Source organism: Sminthopsis crassicaudata, chromosome 4 (assembly GCF_048593235.1).
Source record: "Sminthopsis crassicaudata isolate SCR6 chromosome 4, ASM4859323v1, whole genome shotgun sequence".
NCBI lineage: Eukaryota > Metazoa > Chordata > Mammalia > Dasyuromorphia > Dasyuridae > Sminthopsis > Sminthopsis crassicaudata.
This window is the reverse complement of record NC_133620.1, coordinates 439,751,190-439,777,347: the sequence shown is the minus strand read 5'-3', so window position 1 is coordinate 439,777,347 and position 26,158 is coordinate 439,751,190. Positions and strand designations below refer to the sequence as shown.

Sequence of the window (26,158 nt, the reverse complement as noted above, 5' to 3'; positions counted from 1 at the left end):
GGTATTTTCCTTCCTATATTGCCTCTTGAATTTAATTACTATATGTAAGTAATGTTGATTTTTTTTCAGGTTAGCTGAGTGAAGTGAGCAGAACCAGGAGAACGTTGTTCATGATAACAGCAACAAATTGCAATGATCAACTATGACAGACTTAGCTCTTCTCAGCAACACAATAATCCCAGACGATTCCAAAAGTCTCATGTTGGAAAAAGCTATGCACATCCAGAAAAAGAACTATGGAGTCTAAATGAAGATCAAAACATACTATTTTCACTTTTTTGTTGTTTTTTCTTTCTTGTAATTTTCCCTTTTGTTCTGATTTTTCTTTCACTACACGACTAATATGGAAATATGATCAATATGATTGTATGTGTACAGTCTATCTCAGATTTTTATTGTCTTGGGGAGGGAAGGAAAAGAAGGAGAAAAAAAAACAAAAAATTATCAAAACCACAAAATTATATCAGTTATCAACAATTATATCAAAAGAACTCTTTGACAAAGTACAACACTCATTTATGCTAAAAAAAAAAAAAAGAAAGAAAAAGAAAAACCCTACAAATTATAAGCACAGAAATGACTTTTTAAAAATATCATTTAAATTATCCACCTAAGATCAAAAGCAAGCTTAAATAATATACAATGAGGATAAGTCAGAAATCATCCCCAATAAATATAGGAATAAAGTATATGTGCCTAATCACTTTATTAATACTTGATATAGTTTTGGAAATGTTAACTATAACAATAAGGCAAGAGAAAGAAATTTAAGGCATAAAGGTAATAAAGAAAAAAACCATCCCTACTTGCTGATGACATGATGATTTATTTTGTTAATCAGCAAACATGTTAGTTAACAGTTCTAGCAAAGTTTCAAGCTATAAAATAAACGTGAAAATTTGAAACTCAAAATCCCATAAAAATGAATGTTGAAAACTATCTTTACATGTAATAGGAAAAAAATAAAATACTAATAAGTGGGGATAAAAATAAATTTTAAAATGTGTATTAGTATTAAAATGCTTACCTTTGTGTTATTTTAAGCATGGATTTGCTGGGGAAATAACTGCAAGCCTGATCTATGTTTTTTTATATTTTTAAAAGTTCTATTTCATGAAAATTAAAACAATTCTGAGATACCACTACACCTGTCAGATTGGCTAAGATGACAGGAAAAGACAAGGATGAATGTTGGAGGGGCTGTGGGAAAACTGGGACACTGATACATTGTTGGTGGAGTTGTGAAAGAATCCAGACATTCTGGAGAGCAATCTGGAACTATGCCCCAAAAGTTATCAAACTGCGCATACCCTTTGACCCAGTAGTGCTGTTATTGGGCTTATATCCCAAAGAAATACTAAAGAAGGGAAAGGGGCCTGTGTGTGCCAAATTGTTTGTGGCAGCTCTTTTTGTAGTGGCTAGAAGCTGGAAGATGAATGGATGTCCATCAATTGGAGAATGGTTGGGTAAATTATGGTATATGAAGGTTATGTAATGTTATTGTTCTATAAGAAACTATCAGAAGGATGAATACAGAAAGGCCTAGAGAGACTTACATGAACTGATGCTCAGTGAAATGAGCAGGACCAGGAGATCATTGTACACAGCAACAAGAAGACTATACAATGATCAATTCTCACGGACGTGGCTCTCTTCAACAATGAGATGATTCAAACTAGTGCCACTTATTCAGTGATGAAGAGAGTCATCTACACCCAGAGAGAGGCCTGTGGGAACAAAGTGTGGACCACAACATGGCATTTTCACTCTTTCTGTTATTGTTTGCCTGCGTTTTGTTTTATTACTCATTTACTTTCTTTTTTTGATCTGATTTCTCTTGTGCAGCAAGAAAATTGAATAAATGTTTAAATTTATTGGATTCAACATATTAACATGTTTAATATATATTGAATTGCTTGTCATCTAGGAGAGGGGTGGGGGGAAAGAGGAGAAAATCTGAAACACAAGACTATGCAAGGGTCAGTATTGTCAAATTATCCATGCATATCTTTTTTTTTTTTTTTTTTTTCCCCTGAGGCTGGGGTTGAGTGACTTGCCCAGGGTCACACAGCTAGGAAGTATTAAGTGTCTGAGATCAGATTTGAACTCGGATCCTCCTGAATTCAGGGCTGGTGCTCTATCCGCTGCGCCACCTAGCTGCCCCTCGTGCATTATTTGAAAATAAAAAGCTTTATTAAAAAAAAAAAAAAAGTTTTATTTCAATTCTCTAGTTCTTTTATTCTTAGGCAGAGACAGAAATTCCATTTAGAATGACTTTATAATGATAGAGATTACAATGAGGAATTCACAGGTAACCTTAGGTATAAGAATTCAGGAAATTTGAACACATCTACAAAGGAAGTTAGTGGTGATCCTAATTATTTTTTCCTTAATGAGTCAGTCTTGAACTTCTAAGAGATTGTTGTATGTTTGTCATTTATGTTTATCTTTGTCCTATTGAAATTAAACTGCGATGTGTTTTGGGATCTTCCTTTTTGAATCTATAACATCTATATATTTTCAAGTTCCTTTTGCAAATTCTGGGAAATTTTCTTTGACAATTTCCTGAAATGTGTAATTAGTTTCTTACATTTTTCTTGATTTTTTTCCTGAGATTTAAAAAAAACCTGTTTATAAGAGGGAATTTAAAATAGAAACTTTAGAAGCTCTGATTCCATAAGGAATATAGAAACAAAAAAATAAGTATAAGGGCCATGACTCAAAGAATAAAAGTATAGAATCAACAGAAGAGAATGAGGGAAAGAATTCTTTTTTAAGGAAATACAAAAAAAATGAAATTTTAAAATAAATACAACAAGGTAGAAGGGAGAGGAAGGGGATTTAATTATCTATTTAACTGATTTTAAAAAGGGGGAAGAATTTGATAACTAGATAAAAGGAAGAAAAAGAGAGCTGATAAGTTAAAGTGATAAACTGGATGAGAAGAGCACCTGAGGAAGAAGTGAAAAGATACCATATTGTTAAAACACTCCTAGGTTCCAGAGATAGTAAGGAGCCACTGGAAGTTTTTAGGAATATTAATTAAGCAGATGTGAGGATGGAGTTGGAACTTAGGAGGGTCAGTCAGTCTCATTCACCACACATCCAGACGCTGCACTAAATCACTTGAAATTTAGTTGCTGTTCAGCTATGTCTGTCAGGTCTAACTCTTCATGTCGCCATTTGAGATTTCCCTCTCCAGTTTATTTTACAAATGAGGCAACTGAGGCTTGGGGAAGAAGTACCAGAGATGGGATCGGAAACCTAGACCTCACTCCTGGGTCAGTCCGGGTATTTTCAATCACACTGCCACACTTCAGGGTTCAACAATGACTATGTGGTGAATCTGGGACTAGAAATTGGGTCTCCTTCCTTCACTGTATCAGCCCAGAATGGCAGATCTAGCAAACATTTGTGTTTGTCTATTCTACATAAGGACAGTGTCACATTGTTCATTGCTGTCATAATATTTGACTTGGTATCATTTTTTCCCATTCCAAATTTATTTTTCAACATTCAGCTACAGAGATAATACTAATGATTACGAGTGATCACAGTGAAAGCTACACTTAATCATCATAACTGACAATTAAGTTGGGTAACAACATCGAGACAGGTGATTTCACACAAGGCTAATGAAAACGGGCTGTTAAAATTCACGTGCGTTTGGCAGTGATTCTGGCTCTTGCAGCAACATGCGTTTGCTTCGTGAGCGGCTGCCTGCCACAGAGACAACACTAAGCTGGATGCAGAAAGGAAGGGCCCGAGGACAAGGAATCATCCTAGAGCTTCCGTTTGTTCCTTTTCTAGTCCTCTGGTACCAAGTCATCGTGTACTTAGGAAGCACCTGCTATGTCCCAGGTCGTGTGTGAAATGCTCCCTCCAGAAGCTTACAGTCTAATGGGGGAGACAGCACGTGAAAAACAAGCTGTATCCAAGATAAATTGGAGATAATCCAAGAGAGAAGGCTCTAGCCATGGAGGGATTAGGAAAGCAGAAGGCAGGATTTTAGTTGAGACTTGAAGGAAACCAGGGAGTCAGGAGCCAGAAATGGGGAAGAGCATTACAGACATGGAAATCTCCAAGATAGTGTACCTTGTTCTAGGAATCACAAAGAGGCTACAGTCCCAAATTACAGAATATAAAAGGAGAAATGTAAGAATCTTGCAAAGGTAAGAAGGGGGCAGGTTATGATTTTTCAGATCTAAAGCCTAGCCCTCTGGATGATCTGAAAAAATGTATTGCTTTGACCAGCACCAATGTAAATTATTTTCATGTAAATCAATAATTATTTAGATTTATTGGAGCCTTCCTGTTTCTCTCAGAAACAGGAAATGATGTGCTGCAGCAGAAAGCAATCAATCACCTCTCCTAACCCTGAGCAGCTCCCCTAGTTGTAACTGCTAAATGAACTGAACCAGGGGCTGCACTGCTATTCTTTTCCATGCCATCTCTAGCTCTGTGCCACACTGAATAATCGCAAGGCTCAATAATCTGATAATTTGGGGTAGCTGGATAGTGCAGTGGATAGAGCATTGGCCCTGGAAGTACAAATCTGGCCTCAGATACTAGACTTAATACTTGAGTGACCCTGGGCAAGTCACTTAACTCCAAATGCCTCACAAAACAAAATTTTAAAAAAATCTAATAACTTAAGGTTGTTCCCATGGGACCTTATATTGTTTCCAAAAATGCCTGCATGCATGGGTCTTTCATGGGCATTATTTATTCAAGACCTAAGAAAGACTATTTGGTCCCACCTTTTTATGATTTTTGTGTATGAAAATACTACCTTCCTCAGGAGAACTTCAGTTTGCAAAACTGTTTGACTCACGGAAATTAAACTTCTTTTAGATTCCCGATTCTCCTGTCTTTGACCTGCTTTATTCAGCTCAGGTCACCCACAAGTTAGTCCAGTCTGGTTGACAGTAGTTAGTGGAAAGATGATGGATGGATTTAGTGATTTTGCTACTGTTGTTTTAAGGCTGGGGGAGGAAGTAGGAAGCAGCCAGTACACAAGGAGATTGAAGAGAAGTTAAAAAAAAAAAAAATGAGGATGACTAAGGGACCAATTTGTTGGAGAATAGACTGAATGGAATCAATTGTGAAAGTGGCCTCTTCTTAGCTGTGTGACCCTGGGCAAGTCACTTAACCCCAATTGCCTCAGGGAAAAAAAAAAGAATGTAGCCTCAGGAAGGAGGACTACCTCTTTATACATCTATCATGAGTGAAAGAGGAAAAAGAAGAGGAAAGTTATCTTGGTGATGTGAAATGAGGAAGGGAGAGGAGAGTTTATGGGAATGGCCACAATGTAATTTAGGCACCTAAGAGGCCAGATTCTCAACTGAGAACATCATGTAGTTGTCAATTTTATCAAATACATATGGCATTTTGCAAACCTTAAAGCAATATACATATATATATATATATGATATATGAACGGCATATATATCTGCCATTTTTTGCTGTTATAAATCTCATTTCCCTGAAGACAAAATGGGTAAAAAACCAAGTAGAAAGAAGTACAACTGCGTACCATGGTTGTCTGTACTCAGGTTCTGGCATTAATACACTCTAGATCATTTAAGCCATGGCTAATTTTTGGTGTCTAGTATTATAGGCAAGAAAGGTACTTTTTTTTGGGGGGGGGTGCTGAGGGGAATAACAGATAATGACCCTGAAGACCTAGACCAAAGCCATTGCTAAAGGAGCTCTACAGACCATCTGCTTGCTATTCTAATCAATCTAATGAGTAGGTGTTAAGTAGGTAAGTCAGTAAGACTGAGTGGCCAGTCTACCGCCTCAAAGGAGAAAGAAAGCATTTGGGAGAGAACCTGCTCTATCTATCTCACTTTCCATTGATGATGGGTAAGGCTGCTTCCACATGGTCTCCAGCCTTCCCTTCTCTTGGTCCTCTTGCCACCCACCTCCTCCTCCTTGTTCTTCCATGATATCTAACTGCAAAGAAAATGGCTGCAACCCATTGAAGGCTGACAGGATGGATCCTTTGTCAAATGTCAAGTATATGTTCCTTTCTGCTCTGTGGCAAAGTGGTTGAGCTACCATGGTACTCAGTTAGATACTTTATCCCTGAGGTCTTCCATCCTTTCCACTTAACTTTTGCCCATTCATTCTCTGCTCTTCAGAGCAATGAGATATAACAAAAGCAACAAAAATGGCAGACATGTATATAGTGCTCTAAGGTTTACAAAGTGCTTTACATATATGATCTCATTTAATATAATTGTCAAGATCCCTACCATGTTCTTAGCTGAGAATCTGGCCTATTTCACTGAAAAAAAGTTTTTATAAGCATGTCTTTTTCCTTCATTTCACATCATCAAGACACTTTTCCCCACCTTTTCCTCCTTCACTAATTACATAAGAAGAGGAAGTGTATATCTTTAATCCATGAATCTTCAGATCTTGGGCCTCCCACATATACTTAGTTCAAGACTGTCTTCCAACGATCAGCAGGATGATCTCTCATCATGAACTGATACTGAGTGAAATGAGCAGAACCAGATCATTGTACATGGCAACAATAAGATTATAGGAAGATCAATTCTGATGATTCAGATATCAAGGAATGAGATCATTCAGGCCAGTTCCAGTGATCTTATAATGATGATAGCCATCTGCACCCAGAGAGAGGAACTAAGTGTGGACCACCAATATAGCATTCTCTTTTTGTTTACTTGCATTTATTTTTTCTCATTTTCCTTTTTGATCTGATTTTTCTTGTGCAGCAAGATAATTGTATAAATATGTATGCATATATTGTGTTTAACATATATTTTACCATGTTTAAATATATTGGATTACTTGAATAGGGGAGGGGGTGGAAAAATTGGAACACAAGTTTTACAAAGGTCAATGTTGAAAAATTATCCATACATGTTTTGAAAATAAACTTTAATTAAAAATCAAAATAAAAGACTGTCTTTCAAAAAGGGGACAAGGCACCATGACTGAAATGCCATTTTTGAGTCTATTTCTTGATAGAGGTACAACTCCATACTTCCTGCCCCACTAACTTCTTCCTTTCCTTCACTGCCTTTCTCTCCTGGCTTTTTATTCACATCCTTCATTCATCCTAGCTTGGAAGTTTAAAGGTTTGGGGATCACCTAGCACCACTATTTCATCTTTCTCATCCTCATCTTGAAGTATTCCGCCATGGTGTTGGTCCAGCAGCAAGCAAGTGGGAAGAGAGGCTCATATTCAATTTTCCCCAAGATCCCAGTGAAGGAGCAATGGAACCCACAAGAGTTCTGAATCTACAGCAAGCAGCCACATGAACTTACCAGAGGATCTGAGAGTATCCCTCTTGCCTTTGTATATATGGACTTAAAATCACTCCCCTCATGCTTGCCAAGGGGAAGTATGACTTTTTGGCCCTCTAAAATTAGTAGTCTCTAGTCTCAGTAGTACTTGGGGCAAAGCACTAGTTATCTAGCCTAGTTCTGGCCCTACAAGTCATTCTGTTTCATAATCCGTAATAGAGATTTAAATCCCAACTTCATTGTGAAAATAATGCCATCATTAGGAAATTTAGATGGATTTGAAGTTATTGGAATTCCTTGAGGGAAAAAAGATGAATGTATGATACCAGAAGGAGGCTTGATAAGAGAGGAAGAGTGGGACAATCATTATGGAAAACCAGCTAGGGAATGACTAAGGACAAAAACCTAGCAAGTAGCCCAGAGGTCATAGCTGAGAGGCACAGGAAAAATTCCTAATTGGGTGAAATCAGCAGGACTTTGTGATTTTTCAGAAGAATCAGATGGTGAGGGTTATCTTGGGTTAAGGATGATAAGCCCAGGAATAGCCAACAGTCCTGGTAATGAGGGATTTTTAGAGTGGCTAACGAATCCTTAAGTGGCAGACAATGAAAGCAAATGAAGTTAGAACAGGACAGATGGACTGGAAGAATAGGTTCCAGAAATTATGAGAGCAAAAAGCAGATTTTCTTTTTTTGAGTAAAAGATATGACAGATGGAAGGATCAGAGATGGTGGCCATTATAGAATTTCAAAGGATCCTGGAGTTCAGGCAGTTTTGTGAGACAGTGTGGTACATTTTATGACCATAGAGATGTCTGTCTGAAAGGAGGTGGAAAAGGTCATTTGCTTTGAGACACCGTGTGCTTAAAATATTAGCGATAATCTACATGAAACTGAAGACCCCAAGGTTGACATTAGGGGATGCAGCCCAAAGGATGGATGTGACTGAAGAAAAGATTGAAGGTCTCTAAGTCACAGCAGCAAGGGTGGGAGAGGATGATAAGACTTCAAAAGTGAACACATATTGAGGAATACTAATAGAATGATCAGTGAGCTTCAGTGGGGAGCAAGGACAGGAACCCTCCTCCTGACCCTGAGCTGGAGGGGGAGGGAATGAAAGGCACAATCCCTATGCCCTGACCGGGGCTGCCTTCTCGCTCTCTCCTTTCTGGGGCCCTTTTGAGTGATATCATGAGCTCCCCTTTTCATCAGTAATAAGTGATCCGACAATGCTCCCTACAGAACTCATCCCAGTGCAGTGAGAGATCACAAACAGTAAGATTATATAGACTATATACCTAAATATAGACTATGTGCTTTGTTCCTGGTGGGGCTCCGTGTCAGAGGTCCAAGTCCTGGATGAAGTCTTAATGACAGGCAGGCTGATCTGGTAGGAGGCTCTGCATTTAGGCAGATTCCAAAAAAGGGAAGCCCTGGGGGCTGAGACTTAAGGTTTGGTGCTCCATGTTTATGGAGAGCGGATCTTACATGACTTGGCGAAGTAGGAGAGAGCTCCAGGTTGTCATCATGGGCAGACTGCAGAAGAGTAGCCATGACTCAGGACACAGGAACAGTGGACTTCAGGGCAGGTTGGTGGGAATGAGGGCATGGAGGAAATAAAGACACCCCCAAAGCTATTCCTCGGAGGCCATTTTCACCCAATTTCTGGCTCTGACTCAGTGATAATGCAGGACATACAGTCAGGACAGAATCGCACTAGTTTGTGAGGAATTAGAAGACTGGAGAGGAAAGCAGCCCTCAAATCACAGTCCTGAGGGCGTGGGGGGAGGACCTCCGCTTTCATTTAAGTGATAAAGGCTTTCTCCAACAATGCAGCTCAGGCCCTAAGTTTGGGTACCAGCCTACCTCAGGTTCAACAGCAAGTGGAATGTGTCCTGGATGTGAGTTCCTTATCCAGCAACAGACCAGGAGGGATATTGTTTCTTAAGTGCCAAGCAGTGGGCTAACCCTTTACTAGACATTCTCATTGAGATAGAAGGGAAATGCCATTCTCTTCTCCACACTGAGTTACTACCTCCCTCCCACATTAGGGAGGGAACACTCACTGAACACTCTCCCAACCAAGCTACATCTTGCCTGGATCCTATTCCTGGCTCCATCTTCCACATGTTCCTCTCTGCCTCCTGTTTCTTCAGAGCTCTAGCAGGCTCCTCCTTCTTGAATGGCCACCATCTCTTGGACCAATCTTTGGTTGCCACTTTCTTCTTTAAAGGTCATTTCACTCTCTTTTATGGGACTTATTGCCACCAGGTGTAGGGTTAATCAGTGTATCTCCAGTTCCTTGGTTGGCCAGGCCCACAACTGTGCCAGGCCAGCACAGAAAAAAAGGATGCCTTAGGTCAGATCTTTGATTCATCCCCATTCACCACCACACTCTTCTCCCATTCCACCACCCATTCAACTCTCAGCTACTAAAATCCACCCCCACCCCACCCCACCCCTGCCAGAAATGCTTCAATATTTAGGTTGAAATATACATATATTCCTTTCTACTATTATCCCTCTGGTTACTATAACCATGCAAAATTCTCTGGGCTTTTGGCAAGCCTCAAGGTAGGACTGAGAAACACGGGAGAGCGCAGGGGCAGAGCTGGCCACTCATTTTATTTTGCCTCTTTGCCTTTGTGGCAATACCCCTGGCTCTTTTTCATACTCTCAGATTTGGAAAGAACCTCCAAAGATCACTGAGTCCAATCCCCATCTAAATAGGAATCCCTCTACAGCATCCTTTGGAAGTAGTCAAGGCGAATTTGCTTAAAAACCCTCAGTGAGGGGCAATTCCATAGCCTCTTGGGGATTCACTTTGGGAAGGTTTGTTTCTCTGATACTTCCAACTACTGCCCCTGGTTTTGCCCTCTAGGGCCAAGCAAATAAAATCTGAAGCTTCTTCTCTAGAGCAGACATCCCCACTTGCTTCAAATGATCCAGTGGTCTCACCACCCCAGCACTTCTGCTTGTTAAGGTCTTTGCTAAAAAGTGAGTCCCAGAACAGAACATAAGACTCCAGACAGAAGGAGCATCACCTTCCTTGATCTGTCTGCTTCTTTTAGTGGAAGTTAGAACTTTTGTGGGGATCTCATCATTTACAAAATACAATTAATATGGACCATATAGAGTAATAAGAACCTGATCACTTGATCACTCCAGGGGCCTAGGTAGAAATAAGTGCAAAGTTTTGTAAAAGCAGGCAACCTGTGCTGAAGGGACCTAAGTGCAATGCTCCAGACAGGAGCAAAAGGAAGCCATGAAAATGGCATTCTAAATGTCTCTCCCTCTCCTATAACTTATTTCTCTTTGTCTCTCTAAGGAAATTATGGCAATGGATGAGAAAGCAGCCAGAAAGGAGGGGGGGAAATAAGGGCAACTTTAAAGTAGCAAAACTATTACTGAATGCAAATGTTTATGGAAATGAAGTACTGAATATGGGTCCCTAGCAAATTGGCAACATGGTTTTCCCTAATAGCTTGTGCACTTCTACATTACAAAAACAAAGTCAGAATAAAAACAATTTAGAATTTGTAAAAATAAAATATTTCAGCTGTCCAACTATTTTTGACTTCTGGAAATATTCTTCAGCAGCTCTGGATAGGTAATAGCTTGTCTTACTGGGTTTTTTTCTAGAAAGAGACCTTGGGGCTCAGGCAAAGGTCATGGTACCATAGAACCTGTGGATGATGTAGATGGTTGCGAAGAAGAAGAAAAGGCTTTACTCCTAGGAAAGTAATATCTGATAAAGGTTGTTAAGGGAAAAGATGCTACAAAACATAACAAAACCAACCAATGTTTGAGAGATGAGATTCTCTCCAAAACGATGATTCTTCATTCTCTTTTATCATAATTACCAACATCTATTTTCAGAATTTATTACTACTATTATGTTTTAAATTGCATTCTGATACCTCATTGTAGCATGCTGGTAATCATGGGTGTTTATGCCTTTTGCTAAGACACGGCAAGTCTGGCAAGTATTATTTGGCCTGAAAGGAGTGGAGGAGAGCTCCCATGACAGACCATATGTTTGTTACCTAAGGACGAACAAAAGTTCAGGAAAGCTCATCACAAAGTTGGCTGCAGAATGACAATTTTTTTGGCAGTGGTAATTCCTGAAGATTATTTCATAAATTGTGGAGGAGTTGCAACTTCTTATGGAGAAAATACTCAGGCCTCTGAAGTACACTTTATGCACTGAAAAAATTTTGTGTAGTGAGGTGAATGACACGTGAATTTCTCTAAGTTTTCTAATAGTTTAACTATCCTGAGGAAAAGGATGTGTCCCTTGAATCTTTGTAGTAGTTGGATTGAATCTCACTTCTATCTGTACAATAGCAGTTGGAAAGAATTCTGTTCCTTCTTAATACTTAGATTGGAAAAACTACTAAAATGTGTAAGCCTGGGCAAGCCACTTAACCCTGCTTGTCTTAGTTTCCTCATCTATCAAATAAGCTGGAAAAGAAAATGGCCAACCACTCCAGTATCTTTCAGACACAAATGAATGAACAACAACTCAGGAGACAGGAATAACAGCTTTCTTAATTCCTTTCACTTTTACAGATAGTAAGTCTGATTTTCTTCCCCAATATAAAATTCACTCCGCCATATTTTTATAAATATAATGTTCAACATGTGTCCAAAGCTGGAATCCAAGATGAATCAAATGATGAAGCCTGATTTAAAGCCCCATCTACTGAATCCCATGTCTGCCTCTACTCCTAACCCAACCCCAACCCCACAGCCAGCCTGCCTTTGGTTTAGTTGTTTATGCCCAAGAGGTGCCTGAGTATATTTACAACACCTACATATTTCCAAGTCAGGAGCTTTATGGTTTCTCTCTCTGAAGAATAAGGAGAAGATAATTCTGACATAACCACAGCATCTTCAAAGGCTGCGATTTCTTGACAATGCTGCAATTTCTGAGTGACCAGCTCAGCTGCTGGACTCTACAGAAAGACTCAGCAGGGATGAAGATACAGAGGGAACACAAATGGCTCATTCTGTAGAATATATGAAATTCAATTTTACTTTGCAGGGCATTGTTTAGATACTGATGCAATATTTAAGAAATACACATACTATATCATCTCCCTTGACAGAAAAAATCTGCATTATGGTTGTCAGTTGGATGACACTTTCTTGTCCCTGAAGAACAAGTATTTCAAAGACAAAGTAAAAGGATACATAGTAGTGGAGATGCCTTTTGCTGCTAAATGTTTCCGTATGAGGCGCTCTGTACAGTACCAGTCAAACCCTCTGGTAGCATGTCCGATGCGTGGAAGATGGACACTCGCTATAAAAGAACAAATAAATGTGAATAAATTAATTCACCCAAAGTTGACTAATGGACATGCAGTCTAAGTCAGAGGTGATATAAAAACCACATTGTAAAAGTCACTTTCTGGTTCCAAAATCCACCTTCTGTGGACAGATATTTACGTGATACCAGCGTGCTTCATTCATGCTTGTGAAAAACTGACCCTGCTGCTACAGGAATTTTTCTAACATTCTAGAAGGGAATGTAACAGGGGGAAACTGTGCTGTTTTTCCAAATCCAAGGTGGACTCTGAACCTAGAAATAAGTCTTTATGTACTGGAAACCCAATGTGCTACTAGAAATAAAGCTGGGGATGTTAACTAAGATACACAGTGATTTCCTTATGAGTCAATCAACTCAACCAACTGTGAGAGATACATCCACAGAAGCCAGATTTAATTAGTTCGAGAGTTTGCTTCAAAGATTTGCCTGTCAGGTTTAATATCTACATTACTATCATTCTATCACATTCTTTTCTTTGTGGTCAAAATAAAAGCAAGATGAGTCTTGTCCCACTACTCCATGTAGCGCTTCAGTTCATGAAATGAAGACAGAGCGACGTAAAATTTCAAAATTTTTTGAATGTTTTGAAAAATTGCTTTAAGAGGCAAGGATCTTCAATAAAAGGGGGGGAGGGGGGATTAAAATCAGGAACCTGGGATTCAACTTCTGGCTTTCCCACTAACTCAATATGTGACCCTGGACCCACATATAATGTCTGTGTCTCAGTCTTCTCCTCTGTAATATGGGGATAAAAGTCTTTTGAAGGGTTGCTCTGAGGCTTGAATGCGATAATAAACATGAAAGCATCTGGGCATTGTGCCAGGAATGTTTTGCTTCTGCTCATTTCCTGGTCCCAGGATTCAATTCCAGATGAAGGAGAAGGACTTATTATACATACATACACTAAGCCTGCTTCACTCAGAGAGCAGAAATATCAACGTTCTTCAAGCACCGAGATAAACACACTTACCCTTCTTTTTCCTTGCAACCAAAGCGATCTTTTTCAAACCCTTCTCTAGAGCCGCCATCTTGATACCCGACAAGCCACTGGAGAGATCCCGCTGCTGAGCCACAATCAAAGCCAACTAGACAGAAAAGCCCACAGACAGCATTAAGGAAATGTGGGAAGGTCTCCCGACTCCAGGGGAATGGCTGCTCATCTTCTGGGTCTGGTCTCTTCTGGATGCTCCAAATCCTCCGTTCAGCACCCCTCCCCACCTGCAACTCCATCAGCTCTGCCCCCATCTCTCCTTACTCATCCTGCTTTAAGATCAATCCTCTACCTCCCCTCCTCCCCTCCCCTTCCAGGATAACTACTAAAGGCAGGCGTCGTTTTGAATGTCCTGGGTCATCGGATGGAGACTGCTCCTCAATGGAGACCCCATCAATATGTCTGCCCACAATCCTTGCAGGGGGAGACAGCCACAGGCCAGGCCGGGGACAGTGCTGGGAAAGCAGCCTCTCGCCCCTGGCTTGGGTACTGCTCATGTCCCAGGAGCAGAGTCTCTGGTTTGAGGGCAGCCACGCAGGCCCTAAATTGAGAAAGGCAACCTCTCCTGGAGCTGACAGATTTCCCGGAGGAGAGCACCTGTCCCTGCTGATCACCTTCTTCTCCCCAACTGACCATGACACGACTCTCTCCTGGCACTCCTCCTACCTGTCTGATGAGCCCCTGGGGCTGGATCCTCCTGCCCCAAGGCTCGGTCCATTCCACTCTGCACTACTTCATCTGGTGATCTCATCAGCTCCAGGGCCTTCAAACATCATACCTATGCAGGTAATCCCACATCTATGTTCCCAGCACAGTCTTCCCCCGTCACCAGCTGCCTTTCCGACCTCTCAGACTCAACGTCCACAGCTACTTCAAACCCAACATATCCAGAAAAGAACGTATTCTTTCTCCTCCAAACCCTCCTCCTTCTGACCTCCCCTAATACCGCTAAGCTACCTCCACCTTCCCAGCCCCCTAGCTCCAAGCTCAGCGTCCCCAGCAGCCAAGGCTCACTCCACAGAGGCAATTCGCTGTTAGGTCTTGTTGCTCGCACTTTCCAAGCACCTTGCTACGAATCCCCTTTGCTCCCTCACGGAGCCATTATCCTAGTGCAGGCCCCATTACCTCCAGCCCAGGCCCCCTTCTCTAGTGATCTCCAAAGGACCGTCTCTTACAACATAAAACAAACATTGTAACCTGGCCCATTCCTACCTTCCTAGTCTTCCCCTCTCTCTCACAGGGACACACCACTGCTTGTCTGTGTGCCTCTGCGGGCTGGGACGCCCTCTCTCCTTACCTCTGCCTCCTCATTCCCATGGCTTCTTTAAGCCTTGGCTCAAACCCACATTCTGCAGGCATATGTCTGCCCTTCCCCTCCCCGCCTCTAAATGGGCCCAACCTGCCAGATTTCCTTGTAACTCTTCTCTGTTTATCTTGTATATCCCTAGTTACTAACATGTCGCCTTCCCCATTTGAAGGCGAGCTCTTTGAGGGCAGGAACCATATTTTTGCCTTTCTTTACATCCCTATGCTTAGCACAGTACTTGGTTCACAGTAAGCTCTTAAGAAATGCTTATTGATCAAATTTTCTCTCTGAGTAAAGAAAAGCTAGTTTAAATTTTCTTTAAGTGAGTGAGACTGTGCCAAAGGTCTTAGAGTAAAAAACAAAACAAAACAAAACAAAAAAACAGATTAAAAATGCACAGAAAGAACTAGAAATGATAGATGAAAGGGGAGAATCTTGGTGTGTAATAAGGTAAGTTACAACTCAGTTTTTTCCACACTTGTTTGTGAGAGTGTGAATTGCCCACACCTCCCCTGAGACAAAGAGGAGGATCAAATTGGCATTCATGACTCTGGTTGGAAAATAACATGTCTTGATAGCACTTTTAATTTTAATCCAACCCAAGCTCCGACAGTCCATTTTATGAGCCCTCCAAATCTCCCAGAACTCTTGACTGGTTCCCAAAATGAGAAAATAAGAGATGACAGGATACTTACTGAGTCCTGTCCTATCTTTCGACACTCCTTGTCATCAATGGAGAATAAAAGGACTCCTCCCAGGTGCAGATCTGTAATCAACGCAGAGTAAGAAACAGACCACAGAGCACTGAATTACCCACTAAATAGGTCTCCACTAATCACTCCGCTCCTAAGACTGCTGCCATACTCTCAGCTGGCCTAGTCTCTAGTCTCTCCACCAATAATCCATTCTGCATCCATGTTTTAAAGTAGGAGCCAAACTCACCTCCAAAACTCCCAGGATAGCCTGAACCAGATTAAAATCTAATTGGAAAGTATCTAACAAAATAAATAAAAATACAATATTGCACAGATAATGCTCGTCTACGGTTTTGAGTCAACACATGATGCATTTTTGAGTCAGCCACCGTTCTTTTAAAGCAGTCCTTTGCTCTGAATACAACAGTGGTTACTCATCTACTACAGGGAAGAATTTACAATCCTCAGATTAGCACCGAAGGCCCTCCACGATCTGAACCAAACTTCTCTCTCCCCAGTCATCCCCCTGCTCCACAATGGGCTTTCTTTTGAACCAGCCAGCTTGCTCTGCTTGTGCTCCCATTTCTTCCCTTGGCTTATGTCTTTCTGCTGCCAAGAACATCTCCCACCTTTACTATCACCCCAAAGGTGTAGTCTTTCCCAACCACTCCAGCATAAAGTGAGTGAGGTTTCCTCCCCTGGAACAACAGAAGCCATTCTCCTGGGACTCAATGGAACCTTCCCTTTTGGGTATGTAACTTTTACATTTGCATGTCTTTGAGCTGGCTGAGATCCTTGGGAAATCAAGCCTTTCTGTAGTTCCCACAGTGCTCTGCACAAAGGTGGCTGTAGGCCCTTCCTCAACATTTCGAGGCAGGCTCTCCCATGGTTCTGTCCCAGTGTGACATCTTCCCTCTCTCAAAGATCTCCACACTTCTGATCTCCCCTGTGTCACTCACGATCTCTCCACAGATACCCACCAGATCTCTGTCTCCAGAACCCAACTCTTCAGACCCACAGTTTCAACCACCAGCTGGACACTTCTACCTGGATTTCTTGCTAGTGCCCCAAACTCAGCCTGTCCAAAAGCTCAAAATCCACTTCTTCTAACCAACCTATATTTCTGTCACTGACAGTATCATTCATTCACTTTCATATGCTTGAAAACTGCGCCATTATTTTGACTTGTTTTTCTCTCCCCCCTCCCATATTTATTTAATGACCAAAGTACCCACAAACATCTGTCTGACACTACTACAAGAGAACCCTAACTGATTCCAGTCTCCTTTGCACATCAATCCTCCCTTCCAATCACTGCCAGGTTAATTATTCTTATGCACACATAAATCTTCTGACCAAAATATATCAGGAGCTCCCTCTAGCCTGCCAATTAAAGCCCAAACTCCCTAACCTAGAATACAAGATCCTGTCCAATCTAATTTTCTACCTCAGATTACTATATTTATATAGTTCTTTTTACTTTTCAAAGCATTTTCAAAACCACTCCGATTCAAGATGTCATGAAGGCCTTGTAAAGTAGACAGACCAGGTACGATGATTTCCCATTTTAAAGATGAGACAATGATGAGGAGGTCCAAGGTCACCCAGAGAGTAAAGAGTGGCTCTAGGACCAGAATTTGGGAGAATTCTTGATTCCTTAAAACCACTAGCCCATCAAGCTGCCACCTGGGAGTCCTCTTCTGCTTGACTCTGTACCTGGTTCTTTTCTCTTTGTTTCTTACCCTTCATCTTCCCTGCCAGTTCATACATTCTCTTTGGTTTAGATGATCGGACTTTTAAGGCTGTAAACAAACCACCTCTGCCCCAGCGTCCAGAATCGTCTAATGGGGGAAAAAGAATGACTGGTCACTAATGGAAAATGAAGTCAAATCCATTGCAAATATAATTTCACACAGTAGGGGCAAATAGTAAGTTCCCTTCCAAAGAGAGGCAATGATCTCCTATGAATGTTGGGTGGGTTGCCAAATGCTTCTAGAAACCAGTACTTCAAAATCCCCTTGTGAAAGAAATTACTTTGGAAATATTATAACAGTATCTTGCAAAGGCTTCTATTTTCCTGTGACCTCTATAATCAAGAAAGGGTATAGTTACTCATAAATCAATAAGGAAAACAGGAGACTTCCCAATTAGCTGAAAGTGAACCTAGGATTATAGAACAAACCAATGGTTTCGGTCCAGAAGGTCAATTTGGGTCAATTCCAAATTGGCAAATGGTATTTAGATATAGGCTTTTGGTACTCCAAACTCAAATTTAATTAATTGTTATCTAAATGGGAACCTCTTTTCCCAGTTATGGGGCTGGGAGTTAGTAGTAGCAGAAGGCAGGACAGACCTTGCAGTATTTCAACCTGACCAGCTGATAGTTGTGGTAGAGACTTGGTGTTCCTCTTGGATCAGGATTCTACCCATAACCACTGGACCTTTTCCCCTAGTGTTTTGTATGATTAAAGAAGGGGTGAGATCCTCCCTCCACCTTACAACACACACAAACACTCTGCTTTTTCATACCAACACAGTGAACAATGATGGCATCCTCTGTTCCTGCCCGGGGGTGAGTGACATCCCCAACAACATAATTGATCGAAATCTGATCTTGGTCTTCATAACTGAATTCAATGTCGCTCTCATCATTTCCTTCCTCAACTTCATCTGTTTCACTTTCCTCAGAGGGCAGGCAGAGTGACTGATAATCATTTGACTCCCACCATGCCATCCTAAAACAAATCCATGAAAGAAAGAGCAAATTAAATCCCTGACATGTTTTTCCCTTTGGGCCTGTTTCACACTTCTTTCACTAATAATGAATACCAAACACAAATGCAGTCTGACAATTCTAGAAACCTGTACAGATAAAGGATATTCCTTATTGTCTGCCTGCAAGTAAGTAAAAGAAGAAATAATACTGATATGTCTAATAGCCAAATGATTCATTTTTAGATGGTGTCTACCATCTCTATTTCTCTTTGGTCCTTAAAAGCGTACCTGAAGAAAAGGCTGTTTGTATAAATTTGTTCACTTCTTTTTGTCAGGAAATTACCAACACAATCTTTAAATCTGTCTATTTCAGCAGGATGCGCTGAGCATCCCCCAAGTACTCAGGCCATTTTGCTGAAGCAGACTGGATTTTGAGAGTTATTTTTGGCTCAACCTTTAAGAAATCACTTATCCTACTATCAATGAGGCCCCAAAGCATCATAGAAGTTTTCTGCACCTTTAAAATTGGAACAAATAATACAGTCATTTACTCTTGGGTGAATACAACAGAATCCAATCCCCTGGCAAATTCTTCTACCTTCTAAGGCCCTGAGCTAAATAGGGTGTTCCTGTTTTTCTGTTTTTTAATGCAGTAATTCAATCTCTCTTCCCCAAGTAGGTTAGCAGCTAAAATTATCTATATGCTTTGTCCTCAACAAATCATTCTCAGCATCATGACACCCCCTTCCTCTAAGATCAGAGCGCAGCAGGCTTCAATCTGAATATGTCGCAGGATGCCTGCATACTTTTTCTTATCCTGGGCCTCTTCTTTTTTTTTCCTTTTCTCTTCCATCAACCTTGCTCTCTTGGCTGCTGCCTCTTGTCTTTTCTTCCGTCTCTCTTCTAGTTCTTCCTGGCTCAGGACGCGCTTCCTTTTGGTAGGCCCTTCCAAAAGGCCTGGAATGAGAACCTACATATGAAGATTAAAAGAGGCCAATGGTTATTTACCATGGGGGAACCCCACAGGAATCTCTATCTTTGAAATGTAGTGGCTTTAACTCAATGGCTTTAACACTTCTCAGGGCCAGTAGGTCTGCACTAGTTTATGACAAGAAGTGAGGAATAGAAATCCTTGATGATATTAACTATAAATACACGTGATCGATGGGTACCACAATTATGGCCAAAAGGATGCTTAGTTGTTGCTACATGGTTGTAGTAGGGTTTTTTGGGGGGTGGAGAAGAAGAAATGGAAAGTATTTAGACCAAGGTATTCTCTCTCTCCAAAATGTTAAATTCAGCCCAAAGAGCAGCAAAGACAGTATAGCGATACCTCATTGATCTCACATCACTGAGTAATGAGGCATTTAATAGAAGGGGATTTTCTAGATGGCCGAAGCTTACCCTTTAACACCTGCAACCTCTTAATTTTAACTATTTTTATTGGAGAATTTCTATAATATATTATGCCATTCCTTGACTTTTTAAGGTCAATGAATATAATTTAACCTTTTATCGATGAATCAATAATATCACTCTGCGTATCAGTTACAATAAATGAATATCTTTCCTTAGAAACTCCTGGGATTCAGTGAACTGTTTGCTGTAGAACACCAGAACATAGAGCTTTTAGTTTTTGTGTCTATTTTTAAAAATATCTCCTATCTTGCCATCAATTGTTATTTTTCAAAACTATTAGTTTTAAATTAATTGAATCATTATTCTCTTCTAATATGCTGTTTCTAACCTGTTGTGGGTTGAGAAATTTAACAGTCATGGTGGTTAGAATTTTACATAAAGTAGTCTGAGTGAGGGTTGAGGGCTTAGCTTATAGAGTAAAGTTCAGAGACACAGGGGGAAAGGGTTTTCATGATAATAACTATGGTATTCAGAGGGTTCTTTGCATATTTTTGATTTTTACTATGTTCAGGAGCATAGAGATCACTGAATCTCTGACCTCCCACTAAAATAAGGCACATCATTTGAATAAATCTAAATAAAGATAATCAATTTCTTTCTCATATATATGACAGAGCTAAAACCTGTCATCCACTTCATTTTTATTTTTCAGAATTTGGTTTTCCTTTTTCTAAACTATAACTTAAAAGACTTGGAACTCACACTTCCTTTATTTCGGAGTGCCCTTCCCTCTTGATTGATCTCATCCAAAAGGTTTTTCTGAAGATGCACAAGTTGCTCAAATGATTTCCTGTCTTCTTTACTAGGCTCTTTAGAATAATCTTTACCTTCATAAAAATACATATGACCTTGTAAAAAACAAACAAACAAAAAAAAAACCATAAATGGAGAAAAGCTAGAAACAAAAGAAAAACAACTTAATTTCCATAAGAGATAAGACAGAGGGAAACATGAGAATCCAGCTGCACCTATGTAGATAAGCAAAGAATCTGGTTTCCTAATGGAGCCTGCCTGTGTAATATGAGCAAGGCATTTCAACCTTGGACCATACTCTCACTTACCAAGCTTATGTTTTATGATAATTACCTCTTGATGGCACTTTCGAATGTAAACAGCATGGCTGACAGCCCAGAGGGCTGGATTAGGATTCACAAGGTCTGCATTTTACTCTCTGGTCCATTGGTTGGACTCATGGGGTGACTTTGGATGGATTACGGGGCTCCTTAGAGACTCTGAAGACCATCCATTCAACAAATAACAGCTCAAATCTCAGGGATGTTAAGATCCACAGGATAACACATGCTGTGTTGTAAAGTTCACTAGGAAGCCAAAGTCTGCCCTTTTATATGGACTAGAATACAACTGTCTAAATAGGGTGTTCTTCCTCCTATAAAATTAGAGAAGTGATATTCCTAAGGAAAAAATGGAAGATTACCAAGATAGAATGCAGAGACAAAGAAATAATGACAACGCTAAAAATGATTATGATAATGCTTGATATTTGTACAGCACTTTACAAAATTTCAGATAATAATCACATCAAGAATCTACTTAATAATTTTGGGCAGCTCGGTGACAAAATGGATAGAATGCTAGGCCTGGAATTGGGAAGACTCACCTTCCCATGTTCAAATCTGGTCTCAGAAACCTAGTAGCTATGTAATCCTGGGAGAATCACTTAAATTTGTTTGCCTTAGTTTCCTCATCTGTTGAATGAGCTGGAGAAGAAAATGGTGAACCATTCCAATATGTCTGCCAAGAAAACCCCCAAATGGGGTCACGAAGAGTACAATAGGACTGACAAAAAAAAAAAAAAAAAAAAAAAAAAAAAAAAAAAAGCTGAGCAATTTAAGGTTTCCAAAGCACTTTTCAAATATTATCTCATTTGATCTTCCCAACAACCCTGGAAGATAGGAGAAATTATTATCCCAATTTCACAAAGGAGGAAACTGAGGCAAAGATGGAGTGACTTGCTTAGAGTTATACTGCTAGCTTAGTATCTCAGGACAACTTTAAATTCAAGTTTTCCTTATCTAGGGCCAGGACTCAATCCATCACATTACCTAGTTCTATTTGATTCTTATAATAATCCTGTGAGAAGAATGTATATCCATTTTAAGAGAGAGGAAACAGGTATGGGTAAGTTAGATGACTTGTTCAAGATCACACATTATTAAGTTTGTGAAGAGATGAGATCAGAAGTCAAATCTTTTGACTTCTACTTCTAAGCACTTTATTCTTTTCTTTTTAAAGTCTTTAAAAACAAAACAAAACAAAACCAAACCAAAAAAAAAAAAAAAAACATTGTACAATCTCCCAGTGATTGCTCTATGCAAGAATCCCAAAAATACAGGTAAGCACAAGCACAACAATTCATCACAACTGTGGCTGAGAGTGTTCACATCAGTCCACACCAATGGTCCACGTGTGAGAAGAGCAAAGGACCCCATGCCCTTTCTGAGTGAGAACCGAGGCGGAGAGAGAATGGCTCCAGAGGAGGCGATGTTTAATAGTACAATTTACCAAGTGAATGCCACATTTAACCCACAGCCACACGAAAATCAGCTCTAAGTATGTTTTCTCTAAGGACTAAGAAAGCAAAACATTTTCATTCCCAAGAGAGAAACTGCTTCACACTTGTAACCAAGCCCAACTAGCTGTAATTCTAATTGGCATCTTCTAATTAAATCAGCTCAGGAACCATCAATAAAGCTCCCCGTCAACAAGTGAAAATATGAAGGGCAGACAAGCGCCAAACATGAACACATAGTTCACATGATGCAGACAGTTCCCAACATGCAAATTCATTTCTCACAAAGTAAGACAAATAGAAAAATATAGCTTATTAAATTTAATTGCTTTTCTGTTTTATGCAATTGCTTACAATGCAACTGTATTGTTTCCTTTTTTTGAGAATGCGCCTTCCTATGTTGCCCAGGCTGAAAGGCCACTCATCTGGACTAACCCCACCACTGATGGGCATGGAAGCTTTGACCAACTTGAGACAGCTTGGTCCCCCATTCCTGGGACTTTTCAAAGTGCAATCTGACGTAGTGTGGACACCCAATTAGCTTACCTCAACCACAGCTCTCAATTTCCAAACTCAACAATCCGTGAACCTCAACCAAATCAGTAGTGAGTCACAGGTGTGTATCACCACATTGGGAACAACCATATTGTTTTCACATTTATTGGTGCAAATGTACAACAGTTTGGCTATGTAATGGATTAACCAAGAGATAGTGTTGTATAGGGAGAGAATTTTGAACCTGGGAATCAGAAAGCCTTGACCTAGTTGTCAAACCTTTGTCTGCTACTGGTTAACCAGTGACTGGAAACAGCTGCCAAGGAAGTTCAGGCTACTTTCCCACTAAATTATAAAGCTGGTACAATTAAAAAAAAAAACAAAAAAACAAAACAAAACAAAAAAAAAAACCATAATGGGGAAGGTGTTTCTATTTTAGAAAAATCAAATTTCTGATCTGTTAACCTATAGGTCAACTCTAAAAGCTAACCACCATTTGCTTTTCAATATTCAAAGAGCCAGTTTACAAATGACCTTGTAGAATACATAAACTATTTGTTGTAGTTTGTAAAATTACACAAATATTCACCAGTCTTTTGGCTGACATAATGTTCAGTGATGCATACCTGAACAAATCAATAGAGGAACATGAGTCAATGAAAATTAAAAAATGGTATTTGCTGTTGGGATCAAATCTCCTAGAGCGGAGAAATCTAAAAGGTTATCTATTCCAATGCCTTGCCAAATGCATGAATCTCAAATAAAATATTCCAACCAATGGCCATCCTACCTTGGCTTGAACAATTTCAGTTTATGGTGAACTCACTAGCTCTGAAGAAGGCCATGATGTTATTTTTAGACAGCTCTAATCATTAGGAAATTCTTCCTTGTGTTGAATCAAAACCTGCCTCTCTGTAACTTAAGGGCAACTAGATCAGGTCAGCAAGGCCTGACTTCAGACCTGGCCTCAGATACTTACTAGCTGTATAAATCACTTAATCCTCATCTGTAAAATAAGCTCTAGGAACTTTCCCAAAAAAACTCTAAATGGGTTCACAAATAATCAGACATGACTGAGAAAAAAAGAACAACAAACAACAGTAACTCATACATGTTATGTCCTTTGGAGCGCCACACCATCCCTCTGCCATATAACAGCTCTTCAAATATCTGAAGATAAACATCATGGCTCCCTGTCTTACAAGGTAATTGCTAGTAATGCGTTCCCTTCCACAATATAATTTTGAATAGCCTCATTTGGGAAATGCCCCACTATACCAAGGACTCTCCTAAAATGTGCCTTCCATGATTGTGTGCCTTGATCAAAGCAGGATGCACTGAGACCATTAGCCATTATGTCCTCCAGACAAAATCCTTCTACAAAAAGCCAATTTCTGGAAAAGGGTCTATTTCTGGAGGGTCATTAAGTGCCATTCATGGAATGACAGAACTTGAAAGACTTCAGAAGTCATCTCTGAGGCTCTCTAGTCCCTCCAGACCCAAGCAGTCCCTCCTCAACAAGCCATTCAGCCTCTCCCAGAAGACTCTCAGTGGTGAATGCACCGCTTGCCAAGGCTCCCTGCTACACTTTGGCACAGAAAACATTTCCTAACAGCCAGAGTCATCCAACCGTGAGCCCGCTGCCCTTGGAAGCAGCAGCTTTCCCCTTATTTACTTACTTATATCCCCACAAGTGAGTCTTCCCAGGCCCACTTGTGGGGATGCTCTTAGGACGCCATGGTGCTTTCCAACTCTACGAGAATAGGATTCAGTGCAGAGGAGACAGAAGGCAGGATTAACAGAACACCCAACTTCAAACATGCTCCAGACCTGCCCCAAGCCAATAGTGGGAACCCCCACCCTGTTCCCTGGCGTCAGTCACGCTCTCTCCCCACATGTGGTCTGAAGCCCAGGCCCAAGTGCGACGCCTCGCTCCTGTCACCCCCAAGACTTACCTTCGCCCTCTACCTCTTGGCTCTCCTCTTCTGAAGGAAGAACGGTATCTACGATCCACCTGCCGTCCTTGCTCTGTCCCAGGATGGTCTCCAGGTCCAGCTCCTCCAGAGTGTTTCCCTCAGAGGAGAACAGCTTGTCCAAGCCAAACTTGAGAATCTCACTCAACTTACATGGAAAAAGCAAACAAAAAGACCAAGCGGTCATCGTCATGACTGGGGACACACCCCTCCACCCCAGCGCCCAGACCCTGGGCTTGGGCCGACCTATAGCAGAACCCTCACTGGACAGAGACTTGTCTCCCTCTACAAAATTACAGTAACACCGGCCCCTCCGGATGTGGCTGGGGAGAAATATATAGCTGTGGAAGTGAAGACCCAGAAGGACCTCAGAGAGACCCCCGAGTCTCAGAAATCTGCTTAATAATATGCGGCCCATAACACTGCCAATGCGGCCCTAACCAGCTTAAAAAAGAACTGGGGGATAGCTGACCAAGTAAATAAAAATACAATGAAACACAGACATTACTATCAGGACCACGAGGAGGCGCAGTAGATAGAGTGGGGATCCTGGAGTCAGGAACATTCATCTTCCTGAGTTCAAATCCAACCTCACACTGTGGCCCAGTGGGATCCTCATGGACAGTTCAGTGGCCCTGTTTCTATCTGAGTTGACACCACTGATCTAGACTATTACTTCCAAACTTGAAACTATATCCAAGACTTCTCAAATATCTAAATTTCCTATTCTGGACTATTTCATCCACCATGGTATTAGTAAGGTGGTTTTTATCAGCTTAGAACATGGGGATCAAGGACCTACAAAGAGAGAGGGGCAGATCAATCATGGGCCTGTACACCTTTCTACAGAATGGTTTCAAGAAATCACTAGGTCTGAGCAGTCCAATAACTTTAACTTTAAAAAGAGAAAATAGAACCCCAGAATAACAAAGTCGCTTATAAAGAGATAATGAAGAAAACCGGTGCAGGAATAACAACATGTGGTATAGTAGAAATAAAACTGTCCAATCTCCTCTAATGGTGAAAATTCCCCGGCAGTAAAGACCATACTTTACACATCTCTATATCCTATACAGTGCTCAGACATTATAAGAATGTAAGTTGTGTCCAACATAAATCTTTGCTGAATTGCTCTTTTACACTGCCCAAAGTCCAACAATATGGCAGTGCAGTTTAAGAGCACTTACTCTAGCCCCTAGAACAATAGCTGGAAACCCGTTACTTGGAGAGGGCACCTGATCAGCTTTGGTGGACTGTCCTGGCAATCGGCACAATCTGGTCCTAGGCCGTGGGTCTATGTCCAAGTCAGTGATACTGGGTCCAATTTGCCAGGTCTCTTTGCCCTTGAATTACCAAAAGGACTCAGATAGGGCTTCAGTTTCCTCATCCATAAAAGGTGATGTTAATATGGATGCTCCT

At 40.7% G+C, this 26,158-nt stretch overlaps 1 protein-coding gene across 2 annotated transcripts in view; it reads right to left on the bottom strand.

Moving 5' to 3' along the window:
- Positions 1–10,687: 10,687 nt before the first annotated feature.
- CHD1L (chromodomain helicase DNA binding protein 1 like) overlaps positions 10,688–26,158 on the bottom strand; it is a 51,355-nt gene continuing 35,884 nt past the window's right edge. The window contains exons 15-23 of one of the 2 annotated variants that reach the window (XM_074263260.1): positions 24,722–24,887; positions 20,444–20,589; positions 19,129–19,292; positions 18,137–18,342; positions 17,350–17,448; positions 15,608–15,678; positions 13,586–13,700; positions 12,480–12,588; positions 10,688–11,031 (exon numbers count right to left, since the gene is read on the bottom strand). In XM_074263260.1, the coding sequence (XP_074119361.1) occupies positions 10,953–11,031; positions 12,480–12,588; positions 13,586–13,700; positions 15,608–15,678; positions 17,350–17,448; positions 18,137–18,342; positions 19,129–19,292; positions 20,444–20,589; positions 24,722–24,887 (1,155 nt within the window). In that variant the 3' untranslated portion in view covers positions 10,688–10,952. The other variant, XM_074263261.1, reaches the window with a different exon arrangement.